This window comes from Micromys minutus (genome assembly GCF_963924665.1).
Source record: "Micromys minutus genome assembly, chromosome: 27".
Lineage (NCBI taxonomy): Eukaryota > Metazoa > Chordata > Mammalia > Rodentia > Muridae > Micromys > Micromys minutus.
In genome coordinates, this window is record NC_137962.1 from 22,879,552 (window position 1) to 22,901,332 (window position 21,781).

General features: G+C 49.3%; 1 protein-coding gene across 2 annotated transcripts; it reads left to right on the forward strand.

Moving 5' to 3' along the window:
• Positions 1-1,679: 1,679 nt before the first annotated feature.
• Positions 1,680-20,912, forward strand: ENDOU (endonuclease, poly(U) specific; the record flags this gene model as incomplete). 2 transcript variants are annotated; one of them, XM_080939064.1, is made up of 10 exons in its annotated part: positions 1,680-1,734; positions 6,049-6,171; positions 12,005-12,067; positions 12,510-12,647; positions 13,266-13,437; positions 14,089-14,288; positions 18,444-18,557; positions 19,165-19,271; positions 19,869-20,011; positions 20,792-20,912. In XM_080939064.1, the coding sequence occupies 10 exons, from the start codon at positions 1,680-1,682 to the stop codon at positions 20,910-20,912; spliced, it is 1,236 nt and encodes a 411-aa protein (XP_080795190.1). The 2 variants fall into 2 exon arrangements, with proteins under 2 accessions (XP_080795190.1, XP_080795191.1); XM_080939065.1 differs by lacking the exons at positions 6,049-6,171; positions 12,005-12,067.
• Positions 20,913-21,781: the final 869 nt, after the last annotated feature.

Genomic DNA, 21,781 nt, shown 5'->3' on the forward strand with positions numbered 1-21,781 from the left:
ACTATTGTTATTTTGTCCTTTTTTTTCAGAGCTGAGGACCGAATCCAGGGCCTCCCTGAGCTAAATCTCCAACCCCAAAGGAAGTTGAATGTTGCTCTGATCCCATTACAGATGGTTGTGGTTGCTGGGAATAATTGAACTCAGGGCCTCTGGAAGAGCAGTCAGTGCTCTTAACCACTGAGCCATCTCTCCAGCCCCCAGAGAGAATTATTAAGGCCTAAACCCAGTTATAACATAGCCCTTAGTATAAAATGGCAGCTTGATAGCTATCACCAGACAGGATACCCACTTCCCACATCTCTGACAGCTGCCTGCCCCCAGACCTAGCAGCCTCAGCCTCTTCCCCTTGATATTCTTTTCTTCACCCTCTACTATACCCCTTCTTGGATCCTTCCCCACGCTGGTCCCAGTCTTCTGGGGTTTTCATGGTGGTTCCCTGGAAAAACCTGTCAAGATAGAAGCCCAAGTGAGCATCTAGCTGTTCTTAGACAGCCAGCAGGTTTGGGGGAGCATTCAGGTGCTTGTATAAGTTTACATGAACATCTGTCTTAGGGTTTCTATTGCTGCAGAAAAACAACTCAAAACAACTTGGAGAGGAAAAGGTTTAATTAGTCTTACAATCCTCGGGTAACAGTTCATCACTGAGGGCAGGAACCTAAGGTAGGAACCTCAAGGCAGGAACTTAAGTAAAAGCTACAGAGGAACAAGGCTTACTGCCTTGCTCACCATGGCTTGCTCAGCCTGCTTTCTTATACAACCCAAGACCACATGCCCAAGAGTGACACCGCCCATAGTGGGCTGGACCTCCCACATCAGTCATCCACCATGGAAATGTCTCATCGATTTGCCGATCGGGGCATTTCCTTAGTTAAGATTTCTTCTTCCCAGATGACCCTAGCTTGTGTCACGTTGCTGTAAAACTAGCTAGCAGAGAATCCGCATTGCTCCACAAGTCATCTCTGCATGAATGAACAAGCCGCCAAATGCTTGCTCAGTGTCCTGATGTCTCTCTCCACTCAATTCCTTCCCATTTTCTCCATACCTGTACATCTTAGGCTGTAAAGTTCCAGGGATTGGGGATGAGATCTGTGAGGGGAGACGAGCAGTCCAGAGAGGATGCACCCCAACCTCCCCAGGAATGAAGGCATTCAAGGGAGAGTCCCAGGAGCACTTGGGATCACAGAAGGGATTTCTATACCCAGTTAGACATTCGGCAGCTATATGACCGCTGCAGTTTGAATGGGAATTAGAACTGCAGTCTCCAGCAGGCCAGGCCTGGGACTGGAGGTAGGTGGGTGTTTAGATCACCCAGAGATGAGCACACTGGTGTTCCTAACTTGAATAAAGAACCTGCCAGACTAGGTCCATCTTGCTGCGTCTGCTAGTGTGGCCTATTTTCTAGCTACAAACAGCAGGCATTACCTGTTTTGAACATCTGGCACTACCTGCCTGCTTAGTCACCTTCTCAGGCTTCAAACAGCTGTGGGGCCCCACCCCTCCCCATCCATCTGTGATCCATCCCTCCCCCTTTCCTTCCTGGAAGGATCCAGCCACACCAGATCCACAAGTCCTGGTGTCTTTAAAAGGATCTGCCTGGGGAATAGGGCTCATCTGGGCACTGTGACATTCACCTTGATTGTAGTGGGAAGTCCAACATTAGCTCTGCTGCGGCTGACATCATGAGAGCCTGTGTCCCGTTTATACTGGCTATGTTCTGTGGCCTAGCCTGGGCTGGTAAGTCTGGTGGGCATGGGAGTAGGCTGGGCTGCCCATAAGAGCAGAGGGCTGAAACATAACAGATGATAAAGGCGGTCCTTAATCCAATGGGCCATTTTGACCTGCCCTTGCTTGAGGTTACAGGAGCAGACTCTGAATTTGGCTAATGATGTGGAGGGATTGCAGAGCTGAAGTCTTGGAGGATCAACTCCAACATCACTAGAAAAAAACAGACTCTGTACATGGCCAAGGTTTTGATTTCTCAGGGCCACTACGTGGCTTAAAAGGGAAGGGGGTTGCTGAGTTGGGGTTGCCTGGTTGCCCTTGGTTTGTCCCTTCTCAGCTGTTTGGTGATAAGTGGGCATTAGGGGATGGGTGGGCTCAGGAGGAAACCAAAGCCCCTGATTCAGAGGTGAGCCTTGTCCTGTTTGGGAACGAGGAAACAGAGTGATGGCGTTAGGGGCGCTGAGTAGTAGAGGGATGTGCCTTACCTTTGCAGGTAGTGCTGTAAGGAGGTGGGGGACTGGAAGAGGAAAGGGACACTTTCCTGCTCAGGAACTGAACAAAAAGCTGCTGCTGTGTTAATCAGCGATTAGTGAGTGGTAGGGAGGAGGGACAAAGGAGGGGACTGAGCTGAGGGGTGTGGGCAGAATCCTCCTCTGCTCCCAGAGAGTGGGAGTTCCTGCAGTCCCAGCCTCCCAGGGTGTTCCTGCCTCGGACTGTTGAAAGGATCTGATAAGTTAAAGCAGGAGGACCAGTCAAGGGCTCAGCCTGTTGGGACTTGTCGGGGTTGTAGCATAAATATTTCTAGGAGGAGCTGACTTTTGCTATCTTCCTCCATCGGAGGATGCAGGGAGAAACCCCAGTGGGATTCCTAATAGGAAAGGCACGGGGGAGAAACGCTATGCCTATGGCTCTCAACACTAAATGCTCCTTTTTGAGGACTCAGCGCTGTCTGGGTCCTAGAGCTGGAATGGAACAGGAGAAAGGGGGGTGGGTCGTAGGCAGGAGACCTTATCTCAGGTCTGCCCGCTGAGGGGATGCAGGAGAGTGTGGGGGACTAACTGGTGTAGGAGAATGGTCAGGGGACTCGGGATAGGACTGCATGGGAGACATTTGGTCCTTGGAGGAGGTCCCTGAGGGCATGACTGTGGTGGTTTCATAGGTGTGGGCAGCCCTGGGCTACTAGGGTTGAAAGTGTTGGTTTAGGCTTTGCTGTTACATGGACGGGAAGTGAAGGTAGAGTGAATGGAGAGAGAGCGGCCAGCATCTTCAGACTTAGATACAAAGTATGAACCACACCAGGAGTCGTGGCCAGGTGCTTTCCAAGGCCTTGTCTGGTTCAAGCAAACAGAGGCAGGAAGCTGGTCTTGGAGGAGAAGGTTTTTGGCTCAGTGAGTTTCCATGGAAATAGCATCCGTGTTTCCCTGAGAGACGAACGTGTGGAGATGCCTTCATTGTCAAAGGGTCTGAGGGCTGACATATAGGGATATTCTGTCTATCCAGGCTTGGGCCAACCTTTATTGATGGCCAGTGGGGGAAGGGTCTGAGTGGGGAGCGGAAAGGGGACCCAGGGCTGAGAGGACAGACAACATGAAGGAAAGCCTAGGAAAGGTAGAGATGAGGCAGAGGGGTGAGGGACACAGGCTGCTGGAAGATTGATGTCAGCCCTAGCCCGGTGAGTGAGGCTTATACAAAAGCTTTGTGACAAAGCGAGGCACTGGGTGGGAACCTGGAGTCACAGTGAGGAGTCATCTAATGTCCCCAGTACAACACATTGAGGTTCCCTGTAAAGAAAAATCCCTTCCACCCCAGCCTGCCACCCCATGACACAGGGTTACTTTGAAGCATCCGGGTTCTTAATGGGGACAAAGCTCCGAGGCAGAGATGACGAACTCTCCCGGACTCCACAGTCAGCTAGTCAGTTGTCCTAAACCCCTGCCAGCCCTAGCACACACTCGGGAAAACCCGGTGAATTCCATCCTTGGACTCTGCCTCTGTGGCCCTTTAAGAGCAAGGTCCTCGCTTTCTTGCATTCTCTCTCCCTCTGGGTGATCTGCCAGGATGGCAGGGTAAGCAACTGACCCAGCCTTCCTGCACTGAACACTTTTTCCTTAAGAGTTTAGCATTTAGGTGCCAAGTGAGATGATTTAACATTCACGAAGGGTTGCCTGTGCGCTTGGAGGCAAACGTGGCCTTGGGCTTGGCCTCCTTTAGGGACCTTCGGTTGGAGCAATGCCCTGCCTTCTTGGGTGTGTCAGAAGCCCTGCACTCAATATGCAATGGCCTCAGGACCTGGTTTAACCTGGACCTGACACCTCTTAGATGTGAAGAATAGACCCATAATGACAGTGACATCAGCTGGTAAATAAACCATCTCAACGCACATGAGCTAACAACCTGCTCATAGCAAGACCCAGCTGAACGGGGGCGGGGGGGGGGGGGGGGGCGGGGAGTCAGGCAAAGTAGTTTGTGTGCAGGTTCCGTGACCAGGGCTGACGGCCGAATGCCACAGCCGGTCTGGGCATCTGCCATCTCCGCTATGGACGTGGAATGTGGTCGTTGTTTATTTACATAACAAACACCGAACCGGTCCTGTTCTGTGTCACCCGCCACAGGAAGTCCCTTGCCAATGCTAACTCATCTAATTGTTGAACATGGTCTGACATGAACTCTGATATTTTCCCCCCTATTTTTACAGATTAACAAACAAACAAACAAATGGAAACACAGAAGTTAAATAAGTAGCCAGAAGGCAGGATAACCAGGATTCTAACCCAGGGTCCTGCCTCGCCCCGCTGTGCACCCCTCCTTAGGCATGCTATGACCCCAACTCCAAGTCTCACTGAGGCAAACATGGTTTTTTCTCTCTTTCTAGTCTGGGTACATGCAAGTACCCAGTAATGTCAAGTTTCCTCTTGCTCCAGCTCTTGCCCACTTATCAATCAATATAAAAGGGTTACTTTATCAATCGATTTAGTGCAGGCTCCTCCTTGCTGGAGCTCTAAGTTCAAGGGCAACTCCAGCCCTGGTGTAAGTTAGGTTTCTTTTGAGACAAAATCTGATGCCTCCCAGGCTGACTTTGACCTTGTGTTATCGAGGCTGACCTTGAACACCTGATCCTCCGGCTTCTAGCTCACAAGTCCCGGCATAACAAACATGTGTCTGGCTTCTGACTCTGATCCTGACGTTCCGCACAGTCCTCATCCTAACCCCTAAGCCCAGTGTTCTTGACACCGAGACCTCAGGAGCCAAGGCAAAAGCACCCTATAAGTGGAGAGACCCCCTCCTCTACCTTCTGTTCTCCATTTGCTGTAGTGGGCATAGTGGGGTGCTGTTTTCTCTTTTACAGTGGTAGCATGCTTGTGGTGTTCTTTGAAAAACATTCTGGTCATTGCCAGGTGTGGCGGTGCACACCTTTTATCCTGGTGCTCCGGAGCAGAGGCAGGTGGATCGCTGAGTTCAAGGCCAGCCTGGTCTACAAAACAAGTTCCAGGACAGCCGAGGCTATGCAGAGAAACCCTGTCTTGAAAATCAAAACAAAACAAAGAAAACAAAACAAAAGTTCTGGCCATATGCCCCTTGTGAGCAAAAGCTTGCCTCTGTAAGCGGTTTGTCTGGAGCAAGGGATGTGGTCTGCGGTTGCATAACAGAATCCTGTCCCAAAGCCCAGTTCTCACCCACATCGGTCTCATTCCCCACCCAAGCACAGAATGCATTCCAGAGGCTGGAAGAAGCAGAGATGGGACAGGGGAATAGGGTGGAAGGAAGGGTGAAGGAGGGGAGAAGACCAGAGAGTGCCGAGGGGTGGCATGAGGGGTGGCCTAGGGGAGTGAGGGTCAGGAGGCTGGGAGACAGCAGGAGTGACACTTCTTTATCCACAGGACAGGCCAACAGACCTTGCCCTTGCTGCTGACCTCTTTCTTCAGCCTGGTGGGAATTGAAAATCAGACATTTTCACCCCCAAATGAAGGTTTCTTTTGGCAATCTGGAGACTCTGGCTACATCCACTGTGTCTGCGAAATGGCCACAGCCTCCGCTCAGGCCGCCACTGTGGAGTTTGTGACCATCTTCTGCTCACACACTGCCTTGGCTTGTTTCTGTCCCGGGTCCCTCAAGTCAACAGGCAGCCGAGTCTGAGCCTCTGGTTGGTGCTCTGAGTTCAGGATCACTAAGAGTGGGGAAGACCTACGCTGAGTCGGGAGGCTGCAAGCATGCTTGTCCTGCAGGCAGCAATGGTCTCCCCATCTGTCCCTGAGCTCCCCTGCAGGGGCAGTTTAGGGAAAGCGTGGGATCCCTGAAGCGCTCAACTGGTGCTCTTAACTGTCTTAGGAAACCTGGAGTCATGTGCCTCTCGCTGTAATGAGAGATTTAACCGGGATGCTGTCTGCCAGTGTGACCGCCGCTGTCCCCACCATGATGACTGCTGTGTCGACTATGAACATCTGTGCACTGGTGAGACATCTGTGGGATGAAGGGTCTGAGACACAGCAGGCCAGACTGAGCGCGCGTCTGGACTGGAGTCCATAAGGAGGGGGGTTCCGGACTGGAGTCCATAAGGAGGGGGTTCCAGCACACAGGAGCAGAGCGCGGAGAGCCGAGATGACAAGGTCACAAGGCTCGGGGATTTGGTGGTCGCTAGTCTCAGGTATTTTAGGAAGTTGCTAAAGTAAAGCAGGACAGATGCTATGACTTGGACGATCTGTGGGAACTGTTGGGATTAACAATATCTTGAAAGCTTAAGTAACCACCCCCCCAAGTCAGAGAACAAAATGATGCTTTTGTATTTATGATATTGTTCACTATTGGTCACACACGTAAGTGTGTAGAAAGCACACACATAACTGGTAGGCAACACTCACACTGGGGAAATTGCCAGGCCTCTGTGACGTCATAACACAGACAGCGGTTCTCCGGAGAACCTGTTGAACAGCCATGGTTTTAAACTTCTTTTCCAATGCTGGGTGTGATAGCACAGAGCTTTAAATTCCTGCACTCGGGGGCTGGAGAGATGGCTCAGTGGTTAAGAGCTCTTCCAGAGGTCCTGAGTTCAAATCCCAGCAACCACATGGTGGCTCACAACCATCTGTAATGAGATCAGATGCCCTCTTCTGGTCTTTCTGAGAACAGCTACAGTGTACTCACATAAAATAATAATAATTTTAAAATATCTAAAAAAAAGAAAAAGAAAGAAAGAAAGAAAGAAAGAAAGAAAGAAAGAAAGAAAGAAAAGTTCCTGCCTCCTGGGAGGCAGAGGCAGGTGGATCTCCTTGAGGTGGTAGACACAGGAGTTCCAGGACAGCCAGGAGCTACACAGTGAGAATCTGTCTCAAAATAAAAACAACAACAACCAAACAAAAGCAAGACATGCCCTTCCCCCAAAAGGCCATTTCTCTATCAACACAATGCATTTCTCTTTTCTCTGTACTGGAGAGTGAACCACGGGTCCCAGGTCTATGAGAAAGGTGCAAAGGTAAGGTCCTCTCTTCTACTGAGCTGTGGTCTCAGCCCATGTCCTTACTTTTTATTTTGAGACAGGATATAAATAAGTTTCCAAGGTCAGCCTTGAACTCACTAAGCAGCACAGGCTGGCCTTGAACTGTGATCCTCCTTCTTCAGCCTGCCAAGATGCCAGAATCACTGGCTTTTTACGCCCAGGTCCAGTTAAGTGAATACTTGTTGACAAGCCGTTTTTTAAATATTTTTTTTTCATTTGTGTGAACGTGTTTGAGTGTGTGTGTGTAGCTAAGAAGTCCAGAAGGTGATGGCTCCCAGGAGCTGGAGTCCTGGGCAGTTGGAAGCCACCTGACACGTGTGCTGGGAGTCTAACTTTCCCTGTCTAGGCAACTGCTCTTAACTGCTCCACTGCCTCTCCAGACCTTGAAAAACATCATTTGAATAGACTCCTTGTTTAGATGCTTCCTCCACTGCAGACTCCTGGGTAGTAGGATCCTCTGCTGTTGTGACGTGAAGTTTTTCTGGGTTTGTTGTCAAACCACGAGCCCGACTGCAGTTGGGAAAGCCTAGTGATGGAGAACTCAGTCATAGATAATAGGCCCCTGTGGTTCTACAGGTTGTGCAAGGTCACCTGACTGAGCTGGCAAGCTAGAGCAAAATGCAGTTTGCATCGTTCTCACTCGATGTGAGTTCTGGTGAAGACCTATGTTTGCTAAGAAGGAATGCCCTTAACCCCCACCCCCAGCTCCTTTTGTCTTTCCCCCCCACCTCGGGACAAGGTTTCTCTCTGTAGCCCTGGCTGTCTTGGAATTCACTCTGTACAGCAGGCTGGCCTCATACTTGAAGACTGGTTTGCTTCTGCCTCCCGAGTGCCAGGTCTAAAGGTATGTGTCATCACCACAAGAGTGCCTCTTCTTCATCTGCTCAAAGGTGTCCATGGGTTCCCGATTTTGCTTCCACTCATGTGAAACACCCTGCAGTTTGCACAAAACGCACCCATATATCTACTAGAGGTCCTAATGAATCAGGCCCAGAGTTCACTGTCAGAATCAGAGCCCAGCTTTTCCTGCTGTGCCGGGGCTCTGGCTAATCACTCAGCGGGCACAGAAAGGGCTGTTCATCCTGAGCCGTCATGGTAGGCAAAGCCAACCTGGGAGCCATCTCAGCCCCCAGTTTCTGATTTGCAGCTCAGAGCTTCTTTTTGTTTCCCCCATAAAAAAATATCTTTCACTGGTTGAAAGTCTGGCTCGGCTCACAAAAGCCTATTCAGCACAGATGTAGCTAAGATGCTTGTAGATTTCCAACACTTGAAACACAACCTGGCGCTCACTAAGCAATGGATTGAGCCTCATCTGAGTGGATAAGCTGACTCGTGGTCCTGATGGTGACGGTGTGGGGCTACCCAGCAACCTCACCAAGACTCAGAGCTACTGGAATGCTGCCCTCTCTTGGTGGGTCTGGGCAGCTGTGCTGCACCATGTGATGAGAGGGAAGTTCAGACCCTTGGAAATTGTTTCTCCTCTTCTCCAATCCCCCTCCGCCCAGAGCCGAGGTTTTAGTCACTCAGCCTTTCTGGTAAGGGACTGGGCAGCGAGATGAACATGCTGTTCTGTCACTTGAAGCCAAGAAGAACAGGAAGATGGTATTTCATATCCATTAAGGCCTAAGAACTTGCTCCTGAGTCTGGCTGGCAGTTAGGGGAGTATTGCCCATCAGCTGGCTGGGGTCCTTTTCTTCTCCCAGGGTAGAGATCATGGGTCCACAAGGAGCGTTTCAACCATTGTTCTTGGTAGCTTCTGTGTGCCTCAGTACATGATGGAGGGACAGCAGGAGGTACTTTCTAGGATTCAGCTCTTCGGCAGGCCTCTGGTACTTTCATTCTACAAGCGATAGAGCTCTTGTATGGGTCTAGAGGTTCTGTACGGCTTTTGTGGGGGCCCGGAGCCCCAGGATCTCATAGCTCTTGTATGGCTTCTTAACTGAAGCTGACACTATAGTTTGCTTTGGTGTCTATCAAAGTCTATCCCCGAAGAAGCAACTACTGTCTCTCTTTTCCTTTGATCACCTGTTTCTGCCGCTTACAATGGTGGAATGAATCCCTCGAGCATGACAGGACTTAACTAGGAGAAGCTGGGGTTAGCAAGTCAATGGCCCCTAAAGCCACCTCTGGCTGGTGGCTTCATGACTTTAGGGGTTCACTGTCACAGCTACAAAGGGTAAGGAAAGGGTGGTAAGGAGCCGGCAAAGAAGATGAATGTGTTTTACCAAGGAAAAGTGAGAAAGACTCTAGAGAGTGGAAGGGTGTCTCAGTTGGGGTTTTACTACTGTGAACAGATACCGTGACCACAGCAACTCTTACAAAGGACAACATTTAACTGGGTCTGGCTTACAGGTTGAGAGGTTCAGTCCATTATCATTGTGATGGAAAACATAGCAGTGTCCAAGCAGGCATGATGCAGGAAGAGCTGGAGTTCTACCCACTTGTTCCAAAGGCAGCTAGGAGAAGACTGGCTCCCACATGTTAGGAACAGGGTCTCATTCCTCACCCCCACAGAGACACATTTCCTTCAACAGGCCACACCTACTCCATCAAGGCCACACCTCCCAATAGTCCCATTCCCTTGGCCAAGCACATTCAAACCACCACAGAGAGGTTTGAAGGGTCAAGTTTACCATCATGTTGCCTTTTATGAAACTTAGGGTGAGAACTGGAGTGGAATTGAAGTCATTTTTTTTTAATTATTGAGATTGGTAATTCTGAGCATGTGACAGGCCTAACCAGTAAGAAAAGTTCACTTACCCTATGCATAGTTCTTTGACCCAATGGGAGCAGCAATCACGTGTTTATGGTCCAATGAACAGAGTGGCCACATGTCATATAATACACAGGGGCCTGTCTTAAAGGCAGCACATATTTCCCATGGTTCCCTTCTGCACACACCCCCTGGCCTCTCTGTCCTCTTGCTGCTGTGATGGCTGTCTTAATTCTTCTGGCCCAGTTTCTGCCTTTTAATTTGGGTTCGGGGCAGCCCACTCTTAAGGGGGAAAGGGAATGGTCAGAAGAGGTGTTTTGCTGGGTTTGATGCCATAGCACCAGGATGGGCAGCAGAGGCGGGCATCCTCTGCCCAGCTCATGAAGCCTGATGCTGTAGTTGGAGGAGAAGAGGTGTTAGCATCAGTCAGGGCACGCGGATAAAGCTTGGTGCTTACTCCAGCTGTGGCACTGGCCCCTTGAGATAGTTGGCTCATTCCTTCCTCCATCAGACTAAGCTTCTTAAACTCTTTCCACGTGGGCCTCCTTAATTCCTGAGAGACTTTTACGTGACTCTGGGCATATAGCTATATAAAACAGGTATACATATCAGACATTTACTGTAGTAGCCAAGTGTGGCGGTGCACACCCGTAACCCTAGCACCAGGGAAATGGAAGCAATAGGCCTAGGGGTTCAAGGCTATCTTTAGCTACATAGTTTAAAGACAGCCTGGTCTAGCTGAGGACCCGTCTCACAAAACATATAGTAGGCCCAGGCCTAAGCGAGAAGAATGAATCTGGATCTGTCCAGGGGAGAAACTGCTGTGATCCGAGAAGCCACAGGGAGGGTAGGGGTGGCCAGGAAAGGGTCATGTAACTCATAACACACTGCAGTCCTGAACCAGAACAGACTTGTTGGGCGTGTGTGCTGTAATCACATGCACACTGCATGTTGTAGGTTCAGAGCCAAACATGCAGTGAGGTCACGTGACCCATTATTGAATCCTGCCAGTAACACCTTGGACTCATAACAGGTTTTATGTTGGGTTTAATTTTGCCCACCACTGCCTGTCCATAAACATTTCTACTGGCGGCGAGCTCTTCTTGACCCCCGCGCCCCCAGCCCCGTATTCGGTTATGCGGCCCTATACGAGGCTGTGTGTGTGACTCACAGTTAAGCTGGGTCAGGCCAGCAGGGGAAATGCTCTGTCTCTGGTTGGCTTGGGTATGAATTGTTATAGTCAGTCCTCGGAAGCTTGTGATTGCAGTGTGGTGCAAACTGTTTTGAAACGGTCATGCCCGGGACTGTGGCCTCAGGAGCTGGAGTTAGCAGCTGCCATTATTTGGTAGATTTCCCCCATGTACTGGAGCTGGCACATGGCTACTAGGTATGGCTAGCTGTTTTGAGAACAGTCCTTTAACCCGAGGCATCTAAGGCAGCCAGAAAGTCCAGTAGCTGCCAGTTAAGGGAGTCCAGCTGCCCCATCCCACGCTGGTTTACCTGATGTTATAAAGAGTGCCTTCAGTAAGAACTAGAAAAATGTATCCCTACTTAGCAAAATTAGCAGTAATTTTGAACAGATTTTTAACAGCACTTCAACAATACTTAACACCTGCCCAGTCCCCCCAGGGAGAGGTGGGTCCCCACTCACCCTCTTAATAGGAACAGGATGTTCTCAACTGAGAGCCTTGTCATTTGGAGAATGCTAAACTGCTCTATTCATATGGGGCAACTCAAATTGGTTTTCAGTCCAGAAGGGGCTCCTCTGCCTCTTCCTCTTTTTACCTACTTTTCTTTTTATATCATTTGACTGCAGTGGGCACCGAACGCCAGAACAGTAGGAAATTTGTCACCTGGGGAAATTATTATTTATTTTATTTTATTTTTCTAAGTTTCTAATCTGACCTAGCAAAGCCTTCCATTTTCAGTCCTCAACCTCCTGTGTCAGGTTGGGGGGTGGGGTGTCCACAAACCCTTTTAACACACGTGCTTGCCTCTGAGGTGTTAAGTCCAGGACCGGGGAGCAAATTTGAGGGACATCTTGGCATGGTTGGTGACTTTATTTTCCTGTGTCATAGCTGAAGAAGACCCCCCAGAGCCAGAGGCATTTCTGGATCCAGAGGATGAGATCCCAACCAGCCGTAAGCCTGAAGCCCAGATGGGGACACCAGGGGGTGACAAGGGGAAAAGGGTGCCACACCAGGGTCAAGGACCCCAGGCTAAGCCAGAAGAGTGAATCTGGATCTGTTCAGGGGAGACACTGGTGTGATCCAAGCAGCCGAGGGGAGGGGTGGCCAGGCAAACATCTGAGGCCTGGGGAGGAAAATGAAAGAGATTTTATTTTTAGAGTGGGGAGATTATAAAAACAGGCCAGAGTAGCGTTCCAGGGTTAGAAAGGGAAGGATTTCCTGGCCACAGAGTGCGCAAGAAGTTAAGCTTGTTTGTTGGTGGTGGTGGTGGTTTTTTTCTAGGAGACCTTTATCGAAGTTTAGCTAGGGGCGTGGGTAGAAGGGCTGCTCTTTAGGCTCCTTGGATACACTCTAGAGGTTGCCAGGGAAACAGCCCCCCCCTCTGTCCCCTTAGACCTGTACTCTGCACCAAGCTCCTGCCAGGGCCGCTGCCGGGAAGCCTACGACAAGCACCACCCTTGCCACTGCAATGACCGATGCCCAGAGTTCGGGGACTGCTGTGAGGATTTCAACAGCCTGTGTGGTGACCATGGTCAGTCTGCCCCGCCAGCATCGCTCCAGACGCTCGGGAACTGTCTGGAGTTCTCCCAGTGTGGTCCTCGGACCGGACCGGCATCAGCAGCATCTGAGAATCCTTAGGAGGGGAGTAAGGTCTGCGGCCCAGAGCTGCTGCTCAGGAACTCTGGGCTGGGCTGGCCATTCTGATGAGCCCTCCAGGGGATTCTGATGCCTGCCTCGGTCTGGGAACCTTGGCGCGGAAGGGTGACGTGGAAATTCTGGGCATGGCGTGGCCGTGGCATGTGCTGTTCTTAGGGATTTTTACTGTCTGGCCCTCTAACTACAGAGTATTGGGCAGTGTTCCCTGTCACTTAGTGCAAGCTTCCAGAGGGGGCCAAGAGGGGGACACTATTGATCTTTTTTTTTATATTTAAAAAAATATAATATTTATATTACACCAGAAGGGGGCATTGGATCCCATTACAGATGGTTGTGAGCCACCATGTGGTTGCTGGGAATTGAACTCAGGACCTCTGGAAGAGCAATCAATGCTCTAACCACTGAGCCATCCCTCTGGCCTGACATTACTGACCTTGACAGAGTTGATGCTCTGCCACCCTCTAGCTCTCATGCGTCTCCCAATTCCTCTCAGAGGGTTTCTCCCACCGCAGCGATGCCATCACCAAGGAGGAGCTTGGGAGTATCTCTGAGACCATCTACAGGGTAGATACCAACAAAGCCCAGAAGAAAGACATTGTCCTCAACAGTCAAAACCGGATCTCTCCGGCAGAGACAGGAAGCCAAGTGGACCGATGCCCAGAGCCGTGAGTGCCTTTCAGTCCTTCCAACCCCTCACCCTGTCTCTCCTCCACCCTCACTTCCTTCTCTGCCTCAGATCTTTACACCTCAAGTCAGGCAAACTCAAAGGGAGAGGATGTCCTTCTGAAACGGACCCTGGAGTCCAGAAACAAAGAAATCACCTTGAGCTTAGGCGGGTGTGTGGTCGGGTTTCTGTGGAGAGATGGAAGGGAACAGGTGGGCAGAGTTGGCCGTCAAAAGTCAGTCAGTCAGTCAGGTGGTGGTAGTGTACTCCTTTAATGCCAGCACTTGGGTAACCAAGGCAAATGGATCTCTATGAGTTCCAGGCTAGCCTGGTCTACAGAGCAAATTCCAGGATGACCAGGGCTACACAGAGAAACCCTAATTCAAAATCAAACTAAACAAACAAACAGAAAAACAAAGCAAAACAAACAAACAAACAAACAAACAAAAAACAACAAAACCACCACCACCAAAAAAAAAAAAAAAAAAAAAAAAAAAACCCAAAAAACAAAAAACCAGCACCCACCCACAAAGCACCTCAAGGTAGCCCTCGCTCCCAAAGCCATCTCTATGTCCTTCCTGTCTGGAAGATCTGGGGAGAGTTTCAAGTGCATATTCAGTCTCTTATAATGGGTCTCCATCCACTTGCCCAGACTCTTCACTTATGTCAACGAGAAGCTCTTCTCCAAGCCTACCTACGCAGCCTTTATCAACTTACTCAACAATTACCAGCGGGCCACAGGCCACGGGGAGCACTTCAGTGCCCAACAGCTGGAGGAGCAGGGTGTCTTCCTCAGGGAGGTCATGAAGACAGCTGTCATGAAGGAACTCTACAGTTTTCTCCATCACCAGAGTGAGTGAGCCTTCTCTGCTGCTCAGAGCTGTGGGGTGAGGTGTCTCCTGGAGAACCAGACACCGCTGAGGTCTCTGGGGTGTGTGTGTGTGTGTGTGTGTGAGAGCGAGCAGTCTAGGAGGAGAAACTGCATGGAGGATAGTAATATCTGGAAGGGGCCACAGACAAGGTCACTGAGATCAGGGTCCTAGCAGGAGCAGAATGATCTCCTGGCTTCTTTATATTGTCTCATCTTTTGACTGGATGTCAGCTGTCTTGTGAGTTCTCTACCCTCTGAAGGGACCGAGGGTCCCCATATCCCCAGTTCTACTTCCGTTCCGGGCACTTTTCAGCCACGTCAGAGATCCCAGAGTCACATTAGAAGCCTTGCTTTTGGGTTCCTGCCACTTCCTTCTGGACAGCAACAGGGAGCCAGCCAAGGTTCGGACAGCCTTTCTCTTAGGAAGTGGTCTGGCTGGACCACCTCAGATACAGATTCATGCAAATCAGACCAAAAAAGGTTTTGGCTTTGGGACTTCTTGGCTCTGGGTTCTGTTTGTTAGTGCGCTCCAGATTCCTTTCCTGAACTCTGGCAAGCTGAATTCTGTCTCAGATGCGGATCGGTATGGGTTTCTGTTGCTGGCCCTGGGGACTGCGTCCAGGCAAACCTGTCTACAACCACAGACAACAGTTACCAACTGTTGTTAGAAGTGAAACACATGAGGGTTCTCTAACATACACGCAATCCTGGGATGCCCCCTGGTGCCTGCTCTTGGTAAACACATGAGAGACTGGTATGCCCGTGTTTTTTTAACCTTTTAATGTTGCTACCCTAAAATACAGTCAGTTCCTTGTGTTGTGGTGACCGCCAATCATAAAATTATTTTTGTCACTACTTCATAACAGTAATTTTACTACAGCTATGAATCACAATGCAAACTTTTTTTTTTTTTTTTGAGATGATGGTTTGCCAAAAAGACCAGACAGCCTTGGTTTGACTCTTGGTTCCGTTACCACAAGTGAGATTCTGGTGTTATAGTTTAAAGGGGCCTCCCAAATTTCCCGTATTAGAAACATAATCTCAGCCAGGTGGCAGTGCACACCTTTAATTCCAGCACTCGGGAGGCAGAGGCAGGCATGTTTCTGTGAGCTCCGGGCCAGCCTGGTCTACAGTGTGAATTCCAGGACAGCCAGGGTGCCACAGAGAAACCCTCTCAGACCCTCACCAAGCAAACAAACAAACCCGTCATGTCTAGTGTCAGGTGTTCCTGGTATGTAGAGGTAAGAACTTTGGGAGCCGACTTAACTTTTGATTCATGATCATCATTTATCACAGACTCCGTCTCTCTTTAGTGTGCCTGCCTTTGCCTGACCTTTCTCAGACGTTAGCGCTCAATATTAGATTTCCTAAACTCTAGAATGTGAGATCACCAAACTGCTACTCAGTATGAGTTAGGTGTTGGCAGGGACGTGGCTTTAGCAGCACACGGGAGACCTGAACCGTTCGGGTGTCACTTCTCCCTGTCTGATCTGTGACACGAGGTCTTCAGGGACCGATGCTTGTAGAGCTTCCGAGTGGAAGCCCAGCCAGTACTAATAAGGGTATCTCTTCGCTCTGCGAAGCTGGTCTGTTATCCCGTCCACTCAGCCTTGTTTTCCCTCAGCGGTCTAAGTCCTTGAAAGGAGAGAATATTCCTGGTATCTGTTTTGAATCCTCTACACAATTCTGGAAGTCCCTGATTTAAAACTTCAGCTCTGACCTTCCCCGGCAGCCCAGTGTCCCTCTCAAGCATGTCACTGGGCTATCTCTTATTTATATAACACAGTGTGAAGAGAACTCACTGTTCCCACCTCCTCCCCAGACTTGCTCCTCCCTCGGTCTTCTCAGCTCATAAACATCACCATAATCCAGCAGCTCTCAGACCCAAAGCCTAGGAGTTAGGGTGTGTGTATGTGTGTGTACATTTGTGTATGTGTGTATATGTGTGTATGAATGCACATATATGTATGTGTATGTCCATATATATATACATGTATGCATGTCTCTGTGTGTATATGTGTATATATGTGCATGTATGTTTGTGTATATCTGTGAGTGTGTGTGTACGTATATGTATATATGACTATGTGTATGTGATTGTGTATGTCTGTGAGTGTGTATGTCTGTGTGTATATGTATATGTGAATATCTGTATGTTTGTGAGTGTGTGTGTATGTATGTGTATGTATATGTGAATATGTGTGTGCATGTATGTATGTCTGTGAGCATGCATGTCTGTGTGTGTATGTGTGTGTATATTTATGTATATATCTGTGTGTATATGTATGTCTATGAGTGTGTGTTTATGTATGTACGTATGTGTGTATGTATGTATGTATATGTGTGTGTCTGTGTGTATGTCCATGAATATGTATATATGTACATATGTATGTTTATATGTATATGTGTATGTATATGTATATATGTCTATGTGTGTATGTATGTGAATGTCTCTATAAGTGTGTGTGTATGTGCGTGTGTGTGTGTGTGTGTGTGTGTGTGTGTGTAGCTGGAGATTATACCTAATTAGCTTGTGCATGCTAGGCAATCAGTTTTCCCCTGAGCTTGCAGCCCCAGCAAAATACATTTGACTTTTCTCTTTACCCTACCACTCCCCACCCCTATTTCCCCATCAGTAATCTCCGTTGTTCCACTTCCAAAACATACTGCAGATCTGCTTGCTTCTTACCCCTTCTCTGCTGCCACTGGCTAAAGCTAGCACTACCTTATGGACAAAGCATTAGCTTCTGAACTGATCTCTCTGCTTTTGCCTACAGGGCCCCATTAACCTTTTACATACACAGCCAGAGTGGCCCTTTAAATCACAACTCATGTCACACAGTTGCCCGCCCCCAAACCCTTTATGTCCACTGTCTTGTCCATTCATGTCATGGAGTTTCTGTTGCTGTGAGGAACACCACCATAGGCACAAACAACTTGGGAAGGAAAAGGGTTTATTTCATTTTACTCTTCCAGCCCATCATTGAGCAGAGTCGAGGCAGGAAACTGGAGGCAGGATTTTGCTTTAAAAAAAAATTACTGTTTCCTGGTTTGCTCCATAAGCTTTTTTATATAACCCAGGCCCACCTGCCCAGGGCGAGCACTGTCCACAGTGAGTGGAGTCCTTCTATGTCAATCACCAATTAAGAAAATGTCTGACAGGCCTGCATACATGCCAATCTGACAGGGACTTTCTAAGTTGAATTGCCCACTTCTCAGATGACTCTAGCTTGTGTCAAGTTGACCAAAAACAAAACAAAACAAAACAACCAGGCCACTGTCTACCATAAAGAACCTGCCATGGTGTAAGAGGTTCATTTCTGGAGCCATACTGTGTGGGCCAAGTGCAGTGGCTACAGTGTGTGTCCTCTTGCATGAGTTCTGTAACTTTTGTCTACCTCAGTTTCTGCATCTCCAAGTTCAGGCTGACAAGTGTCATTAGATGTGTGAAGATCAAGTCTTGCTACAGATGCACTTGGAGCATTAGTGTGAACGTGGCTAGTGTGAACGCAGCTAGGACTCCGTAGGGCTGCACGGTTGGCTTGGCGTATTAACTAGAGTAATATTCCTGGAGTAGATCTGACCTTTCTGCTATGGCTTGAAGGACCTGGGTGTTGCTTCTTTCTCTGACTTGACTTTCTCCCTTTCTGCTCACTGTTTTTGGGAGCTGCCTCTTCAGATCTCTGTGTGGAGAAGTTCTTATCTTCCAGGTATCAGCCTCCTTTTCTGGCTCTAGCCCCAACTCCTTTGCCTTGGGAGGTAGCGGTAGGCAGAGCTCTGAGTTCAAGGCTGGTCTGTTTTACATGTCCAATTCTGGAACAGCCAGGGTTATTTAATGAGATGCCATCTAAAACAACAACAAAAGCCCAAGCCCTAAAGCACACAGATTTGACATCTTTCTTCTCCTATAGTTCTTACAGGGTAGACTTTGTACTAATCTGAGATGTTATTTGTTTTTTATTATTCATATCTTCCCATGAAAAGAAACAGAAACTGTCTGTCTTTGTGTGTGTGTGTGTGTGTGTGTGTGTGTGTGTGTGTGTGTGTGTGTGATATGCTGGAACAGGCACCCTTCTTTGCTTCCCAGGACCTGACCCATTTCCTCCCTGAATAGCTCTTTGTTTTTCTTTCCACAGACCGTTACAGCTCCGAACAAGAGTTTGTGGATGATTTGAAGAACATGTGGTTTGGGCTCTACTCAAGAGGCAATGGAGAAGGGGATTCTAGTGGCTTTGAACATGTCTTCTCTGGTAGGATCGCTCTCCTTGGCTGAGAGGAACGGGAGGGACAAAGATGAAGGAGAATGATTCTGCTTTGTGTCTGGACAGCCCCAAACATTGGTTAACAGGCCACCAAACCTCCTAGCGGGGGGGGGGGGGACTCCCAGGCCAACTAAGAAGGTGTCTGAGAAATATGCTGAGGGATGACAGTTGCTTTAGAATATCTAAGAGTTTGGAAGAATACCAGCTCTGGGTTCCCAGGGTTCTATCTAGTACCAGCAAGTGTTTACTGGCTTATCTGCTTCTCAGCAGTTCTCTGGTTCTGTCGTTGGGTTAGGCCATTGTGTCCCTTCATCCCAGAAAGTTCCCACTGAGCCTGGCTTCCTCCTTTGGAAACAGAGGAGTGTGTCAGGGAAGTGGATTGTCTAGGAGGAAGGAGTCTCCTGAGGTCTTGAGCCAAAAAAAGAAAGGACAAGCATATGAAGGCATCAGGCAAGGGGCTAAGTAAGCAGCTGAATGTTCTAGAAGTCAGAGCCTGGACATAGGAGGTGGGCGTGGTATGACGAGGTAGAAGGGGACTATGGGGAAGGCGATGGAAAGGGCGCCCAGACCACCCACCTTGGACTCTTCATTGCAGGCGAAGTGAAGAAGGGCAAGGTCACCGGCTTCCATAACTGGATCCGCTTCTACCTGCAGGAGAAGGAGGGTCTGCTTGACTATTACAGTCACAACTACGATGGGCCTGTGAGTACCTGGGCTGGAGGGAGGAGCCTGGCTGGGGCCCAGACTTCCTGCTCTTCCTCTGCCTTCCAAACCTCCAGACCTGCTCTGGCCCTCACCCCCGCCCAACAGGGACCATGGATGTCACGTCCACCCCAAGTCCCTACAGTGAATCCTCCAAACCTGCCGGGGGACAAAGTGGGGGAAAGGTCAAGGATCAAGACTTAGAGCCGAGAACAAAGACATGCATCTGCCTGTCCGTGAAGAGTGGCTGGAGCGTTCGGCCTCGCTAACTGAGCTAACCTGCATGTGTCATTTGAAACTTTTGCTGTCCTACATCAGAAAACAATCTGGGGACAATGAACTGGCCTCCTGCATGTGGGGGGCTGTAGGGAAGAGCTGTGTCCCTGTACTCTGGCTTGTACATACCTTGCTGCTGGTAGCTTCAGATAGTGGGTCTGAGTGGGACCCAGACACTTTGCACAGTAGACTTCCGTCTTCTTAAAGAAGTCAGTCTCTCCAGAAGGCTCCCCTTGGATGCTCCCCCATACCCCCATATACACTAGCTGACTGTCAGTGCCTGGTTCTAGCATGTAACCTTTGCTGTCCTCTCCTCTGCAGTGGAATTCCTACCCTGATGTCCTGGCCCTGCAGTTCAACTGGGATGGTTACTACAAGGAAGTGGGCTCAGTCTTCATCGGCAGCAGCCCTGAGTTCGAGTTCGCCCTTTACTCTCTGTGCTTCATCACCAGGCCAGGCAAAAAGTGAGCTTTGGGTGGCCCAGGGACCATGGCAGTAGGGGTGTCTCTGACTACTGTCACTCAGGATAGCGTCAGGAGAGTTTGAGTCTGCCGGTCGGTGGCCGGACAGTTGGAGAAACCACCGTTCTTCCCGTCGATGGTTAAGTGGTTAGATTAGCTTGGTAGTGGCCAGTCTTCATCAAGCAGTGGAACCATCTCCCTCCCTTCCCCCTAAAGTGGAACTTTCCAGAAGCCAGCACTGCAACTGTCCTGCCTCCCTGGTTGGCACAGGAGGCTATTTAGCAGAACCAGAGAGTCCCGAAGAGCACAGTTGATAATAACTGGTCTCTGTCACTTGAGAACTTGTTTTGGGTCCTAATACTTTGGTTTTTATTTCGGGGGGGTTGTCTCACTGTGTACCTGGGGTTACAGATCCTCTTGACTCACAGCCTCTTGAGCGCTGGGTTTATGGCTATGTGACACCAGCAGTACCTTGCTCTGGTCCTATTGCTTTCGAAGCAGAAAGCAAACACCTAATTTCTGAAGCATTCGGCTCAAGGCATTCAGAGTATTGCTCTGGGAGGAGCAAGAGCGTTCATTGTCCCATAGACAGAGAGACACCAAGGTCTGGGTTTGGAAAGCTTGCCAAACGCAGGGAGTTGGAGAAGGACCTTTGGGATGCAGGTCACTCTGTCTAGGAGGCTGTGGGGCCCTTCTGCTGGGATGACTAGATCTTTCCTGTCTGGAAGAGAGGGAGGTGAAGTTGTGGGCTCCGCTAATTCAATTCACGATCTTTCCCCACAGGTGCCATTTGAGCCTAGGCGGCCATCCTTTGGCCATCCAGACATACACCTGGGATAAGACCACCTACGGAAATGGCAAGAAGTACATTGCCACTGCCTATGTGGTGTCTTCTACCCAATAGAGCTTGCAGCCAGCGGGGTGTGAGGGACAGAGGGCCAAGCAGGATCCAGGTGCTATTTGCTCTTTACTAGGGATGGGAGGGAGGAGCCTGGGAGGAATCCCAGGGCCTGGTTTTATAAAGGAATCTCCCATCTAGAAATACCCACTTGGGAGAGGGAAAAAAAAAAGGGTATAATTAGAAAAACCGCAGAGAATCAGCCAAACCTTTGTCTTCCTGTATTTTGGTAACATGAACTAGGAAATAGAGCTCCCTCTGCCTAGAGAAAGGAGCAGCTCTTTAGCGTAGTGGGGCCATGAGCAAGTCCTTGGCCTCACACTTCCCTCTAATGTGAAGGGGAGGGGTCGTCCCCCTTTCCTCTGTGGGGCTTGGGGAGGGGGTGAGGCTGACGGTATTATGACTGTGAAGTGTCTTCCATTGTTTGTAGGGAGAACAGGTGGTAGGAGTTTAGGATTACCAAATGGCCCTCAGTGCACACAGTCTGCAGCTGTGACCCACCCTGTGTTGGGTCCCAAAGAAGCAGGTGAATCTTAGAGAATCAGGCCTATGACAGTGCAGTTATGGATTGGGATGGTAAGGGGGCTAGGGCAGGTGGTTTCCTCAGTCCTAAACATCCGTATGGCCAACTTAGCATCTGCTTCTAGAAAATTCCCTGCTTGCAGAAGTTCAGTGCAGTTACACACATGTATTTGAGCCCACAGTGTTTTGTTTCATTTCAAAAGAATTCCCCTCATAGTAGGGAGGATGGGTGAGCATCACAGGAAGAAAAGAATCTGTAATTTGGTGTCATTGACCATTATATTGTTTATTCAGCTGCCATAAATTTGAAACATTCTGGGCTGGGAGAAGGACCCTGGGGTTTCTATTTCAAC